Source organism: Lepisosteus platostomus, chromosome 21 (assembly GCF_059453375.1).
Source record: "Lepisosteus platostomus isolate fLepPlt1 chromosome 21, fLepPlt1.hap1, whole genome shotgun sequence".
Classification (NCBI taxonomy): Eukaryota; Metazoa; Chordata; class Actinopteri; order Semionotiformes; family Lepisosteidae; genus Lepisosteus; species Lepisosteus platostomus.
The window spans coordinates 2,578,139-2,583,762 of record NC_142631.1 but is presented as its reverse complement, the minus strand read 5'-3'; the positions used below and the strand labels follow the sequence as shown (position 1 = coordinate 2,583,762).

The 5,624-nt window shown below is 52.5% G+C and overlaps 1 protein-coding gene across 1 annotated transcript; it reads left to right on the top strand.

Annotated features, from left to right (window-relative positions):
* On the top strand, window positions 1-2,556 carry ier5l (immediate early response 5-like). The gene has a single exon (XM_088614817.1). The coding sequence runs from the start codon at window positions 257-259 to the stop codon at window positions 1,169-1,171; it is 915 nt and encodes a 304-aa protein (XP_088470943.1). The 5' UTR covers window positions 1-256; the 3' UTR covers window positions 1,172-2,556.
* The last annotated feature ends 3,068 nt before the right edge of the window (window positions 2,557-5,624 follow it).

Sequence of the window (5,624 nt, the reverse complement as noted above, 5' to 3'; positions counted from 1 at the left end):
AGAGGCTGATCGCTCGCTCGCTAGCGGAGGGGAGCCGGTGGCCGTGTTCAATGGTTCTCCACAGAGCTGGCTCACTCTCTGCTCCCCCGAACGACATATCGTGATTTCCACTGAATCCGGACCCGATTTATTTATTTTTTCCTGGGGGTTTGGGGTTTGTTTTCTTTTGGTAGTGGGGGGGGAGAGGAGAGGAGGGGGTGAGTGCCCGAAAAGAAGAGGGCAAAACCCCGCACAACTCTCACTCACGACCAACGCGATGGAGTGCGCGGTGGATGCCCAGAGCCTGATCTCGATTTCTTTGCGGAAGATCCACAACTCCAGGACGCAGAGAGGGGGCATCAAGCTGCACAAGAACCTGCTGGTCTCCTACGTCCTGCGGAACGCCAGGCAGCTCTACATGAACGAGAAGTACGCGGAGATCTACCGGATGCAGCAGTACGAGGAGGTGATGACCGTCTGCAGCGAGATCCAGGAGCTGAACCCGCTCGAGCTGGGCGAGGACGGCGCGGAGCCGAGCGCGGAGTGCGGCGCCGGTCCTTCCTCTTCCTCCTCCTCCTCCTCCTCCTCCGGCGGAGACCCTGCGCCCGTGTGCGCTGCGCTCCTGGCCGGCGCCGGCGGCCATACAGCCGTGTCGCCGCCGCCTAGCCCGGCGCTCCACGGCGAGGACGCCGGCAAGGACACGGACGCCAGTTTCTACCGGAGCTGCTGCGCCGAAGCCTACCCGGTGCCGAGCTGCGACTTCCTCCCGGCCGGCGGCGCGCACTGCAACAAGACCACCGTGCTGGACTTGGACACGCACGTCGTGACCACGGTGGAGAACGGCTACCTGCACCAGGACTGCTGCGGCGCGGCGGGGCCGCCGTGCTGCCAGGGCGCCCCGGCGCCGGCGAAGAAGCGCAAGGCGGACTTCGGCTACTACGCGGCCGGGGGAGCCGAGGAGGTGGCGGATTTCGCGCCGTGCAAGCGGAGCAGGTTCGAGGAGTGCGCCTGCCCCAGCCCGGAGCCGCTGGACTCCTCGAACATCTCCAACCTGATCTCCATCTTCGGCTCGGGCTTCACGGGGCTGGTGAGCAAGCAGGCGGACTTGGAGCAGAGTTTGAACGGACAGTTCTGCAGCAAACAGGCGCTGGCCAGCCTGAGCGGCTGGACTCGAGCGATCGTGGCGTTTTGATCCAGTTGGGAATGTCGGGGGACTGGAGGGGGGGGAGAGAAGATACTTTATAGAAAAAAAAAGTTGAGGGGGGGAGAAAAGACAATTGTACAGAGTTTAAAACAAAGGGACTTTATTTTTGCTAAAAAGCACCTATTTAAATATTCAGCAGGGTTTTTTTTGTTGTTGTTGTGTTCCGGTTCGGTTTAACGGGGGTGGGCTGGGAGGGGACACAGAGGGGCAGACTTTCCTTTTCACCGAAAATGTCTCTTTTAAGCATTTGAAGCATTTTAAATGGTTGTTGTGAATCTTAGATGACGAAGTTCATTTCGATGCCTTAAACCCAGCGTGTACTGCTACTGTTGCTACAAACATTTAAAGTGATTGAATGTGTCGCTCGCTCGCTGCCCCTTGCGGTTTGGGTTTTTGGTATTTCAGCGGTACCGAGATTATGATGTGTATCATTCAGCAGAAAGCGAAAAACCCTCCGATTACAGTCCTTTTGTTACACTTTCATTGTTGTACGAGCCCTAACAGCGTCTTAAGACCATGAGAAGCAGAAGTGTCTTGCATCTGAACGACCGATATTTCATCACTGCGAGAGAGTTCGTCCGGTTTTTCTCTTCTCCGAACCGCTCCAGTTGTGCGGAGAATCCAGACATTGGGGACTGTACTTGGGATTTTGTTTTTAAAACAGGCATTAACGTAAAGGGAGTCTCGCCCCCCATTCCTGCTAACAAGCTTGTAACTTTAAGCTTTAGCTGAATGAAGGCAGAAAAAAGAGAAACTAACTTTTTTTTTTCCCGAAACCATAGCTAATGAATGTGTATAACTGAATCTTTCCTGTTTGTTGAGCGGTGTTTCTCTTGTGGACAAAAAAAAGGGATTTTTAAAAAAAAAACGGCTTGACCAGGGTGCTGGTCGTTCTAGTGTCAGTCTTGTGGGATTTGTAGTCCATGTGTGTCAATCTTCCCATCAGAGCGACGAATTCAAACTACTGCTCCCATGATGCACAGCATTTTAATCGACCCCCCTCTAGGTATTTTAATGGCAATTTCGTCTCCCCTGGCGCTGTCCGTAACTTTCTACTTGTGTATGCTTGAAAAAAGTTCGTGGTCTGGTTTCCGCCTTCACGGTAATTCATGATACCAACGTCCTCTTGGTCTTGTGAGTGTTTTAATTTTTTATTTTATATGCAGACCTTTTGTTCTAAAAAGGCGAGTCCGTAAATCAGCCCTTCGTCCTCTTTCCACTATATAAGCACTATGTGTATTGAAATAAAACCTTCTCCTTTTCCATATTTTCTTGTACATTTTTTTTGTGCATATTAAATTGTACATCACCGGGTAAAACTGTTTCAGAATATTTGTTTAAATTTATAATCTTAATAAAAAAGGAAAACGAAATGTAACGTTTTGGGTGGCTCTTATTTTATTGATTTTTTTTTTCCTCCTTCCCCCTGCTGATTCAAAAGCTCCCCGAGTTAGGGATTGATGATCTGACCATTCATCTCGAATCGAGGAAGCTGGAGCAGCAGGCTTGGGCAGTGTGTTCCGTGTTCTTGCAGGAGCAGGGCGCTGAGGACAGGCGCTGTTCCATCTGGTTTGCGACGGGGGGGGCGGGGGGGGTCCCCCGTGGGAGCTCCCACGGGGCGGCCCACGTCTCCTACTCCGCCTCGCAGCACTGATCGCTGGGCGCCGTCACATCTGGCTTCAGCCGCCCCTCTCCCCGCTGGGCCGAGACGCGGAGATGCCCTGCAGTTTCCCTAAAGCCTCTCAGAGTGTCTCCTTTCAGGCCGTACAGCCCGGACTCGCCTCTGGAGCACATCCGCCCCCTCCAGGCTCATACTCCCCCCACCCCCCCCGTGTCGTCCACTGCTCTTGCGCGTTTTGGGAGCGATTCGGGAGAGCAACAGAAAGGCGGACGGACGCTTCGCTCCTCTTCATGACCTCCTTTCGTGTCGCACTGGGGAAACAGCCGCAAACAAGGGCGGGGGGGGGGCTGAATTCACTCGGGTTAAAACGCCGTTAAAACAGACCACGAGCAGAATTTCCGATTGCGCACACGCGTGAGAGTGACCTCGCTTTTGGGTGGCTGCTGTAGTCCAGCTGGGCGCTATATCGTCATGGCACGCTTTGGGAAGAGTTGGAAGAGTACAAAGGCGGTTAAGGGCTGCAGTGCTAGGGTTAAAAGGAGAGACGAAGTATATGCCTACTCCCTCTCCCCCACAAAAACACGTGGAGTTCTTATTCCGTGGGAACTGTACGTCCGCGTCCCTTCTCGCGCTTTTGTATGAGAGCGAATAGGAGTGACGCTCCGGTCGTGTTTTGACGCACCTTGGGTTTGAAGCGACAGCGCTCCGGTCCGCCGATTTTTCTGGGGGTGTGAGAGGGCCCTGCTTTATTTCAGAAAGCAAGGGCGTCTCACGACGGAGTTCGCCCCCTGATGCGGCGACGAAATTGTCTGGGGGTTTGGGGTCCGGTATGTGCACCATGTACACACGGGCGTGTTTCATGCAGTTCAAAACAGCGGCCAGTTCTTCAGGCCGGGAGCGCCCTAAAAACTTCACACACAAAAAAAAACCTCAAGACTCAACCAATTCTCCCCATCTACAATATCCCGTCCAGCCTTTGAAAAACCCGCAACGTCGTGTTTCTTTTTTTAAAGGAATTACAGAAACGCAGCCGTTGTCCGACTTTAGGAAACGGGGAATGAGTGATAGACCGGAGAGAGATACCCTCTCTTGAAGAAAAAGGACACCCCTACTCTTGGGCGCTGCAGGGGAGTCACGCCGGCGCGCCTTCCTGATTCCCCGACCGCGACGAGTCTCACAGGACGTCTACCTGTTTGTTATCTCTGCTCTATGCCGCTTGGTGGTGTTCTCCAAAAGCGACGAATGGCGGTATTAGAGGTGTATGGAGCAGCACCTTAGCCTGACCTCAGCCTCGCCACCGCCCGCGCCTCCTTTCCAGCCCCACCCGCTCCCTCGACACAAGGCACAGGCACGGCCGAGCGCCTCTTCCAAACACTTTGAACCCCAGCTGTCCTGTCCCCTTCACTTTTCAACCTTTCTCTCTCTCTTTTAAAAAATAAATCGCTCATCTCCTGATCGGGCTTTGGAGACCGGTGTCGACCGCGCGGCCGTAAATCACAAAATAGCCAATATGAAACCAATCGCGAAGGCGATTTTTCTCTCTCTCTCTCTCACACACACACAATCAAAGATTGTGGGGCTCACGCGTGTGTGTGTGAGTGTTAATATTTGAAACAGTTTTCAAAACTGGGTGATTTTTATACATATATACACTGTATGTTTTTTTTAGTTTGTCTGCGCGCTGCAAGGATAAGTCATTCCTGTTCAAATCCACACGTCTGTATGTTAGAGATCTTTCCAGGCACGCTCATATCGCTTGCACAGAAGTGTAGCGTCCCTCCTGTTGTAAGGTTTAAAGTTTAAATGCGCCTTTTCCCCGTGTATTTTATTAAATGCCAAGATGTTCCTGTTTTCGTTCTGCGTGGGAAACGTTCCCAAACAGGGTGAACGGCGTCAACCGAGCTCCTCCTAGCGGTACCGCTGGGAAACTGCAGCCGCCCTCGATACAGCTCCTAGGAGGGATATTCGGGTCGACAGCTGGGAGGAGGGGGGTGATATCTAGCCTCCGATTTAACACTCTGACTGCTTATTATCCCGAGAAACCACATCAAAACATTGCCTCGCACATCTGGAAAAAAACACACGCGTACGAACTGAACTTCAGAACAAATACGGCGATGTTTGCTTCCGTGTACGATCAGGTTTATGAGCGAACTCACCGCGCCCGAGAGGCCGAGGTGCGAGAGAGAGTACAGAGAGTCTGTGCGAATGTGAATTTCATTATTTTATTTGCTTTGGCAACACTGATTGTACCCATCGGTCATGCTAATAAAGCACCTTGAATTGAACTGAAAATTGAGTAGGCTGAGATGGAGAAAATAGGACTGTAAATATTAATATAATCTGCCCTATCCATAACTTGTATAGCAGGCTACAGGTATCTCGTCTTACACTCCACAGCAGCTGTGATCTATTCCCTGTGATAACAGCTCTCCTCAGTTCCTCAGCCGCCCTTATCTGCGGACCCCTTCGGCTAAATCAGCCCCCCCCCCGTTTTGAATTGCAGGGGGGCGGGTCGCGCCTCACCTCGGCTACAGGAGCCGGCGAGGAGCGATCTGGACTCCATCCTGCTCTGTAATAGGACCCCCTCTGGATAATAAGTCTCCAGCCCCAGGACGAGCTCGGACGTACACGATCGCGTTTAAAGAGGCGCAGATACGGCCGCCCAGGACCACACGTATACCCCGAAGGAGCGAGGGCCCGACAACTGCACGCCAAATAAGATTACTTTAAAAAAAAAAGAAAGAGAAATGGAGATATTGACAGGAGAAACTTATCCGGGGTTGATCACACGCCGTCAAGCGACGCAGCTCAGAAAGC

Bases quoted from the DNA above. Each gene is read 5' to 3' on its own strand.
- ier5l (XM_088614817.1), top strand. From the start codon at position 257: ATGGAGTGCGCGGTGGATGCCCAGAGCCTGATCTCGATTTCTTTGCGG.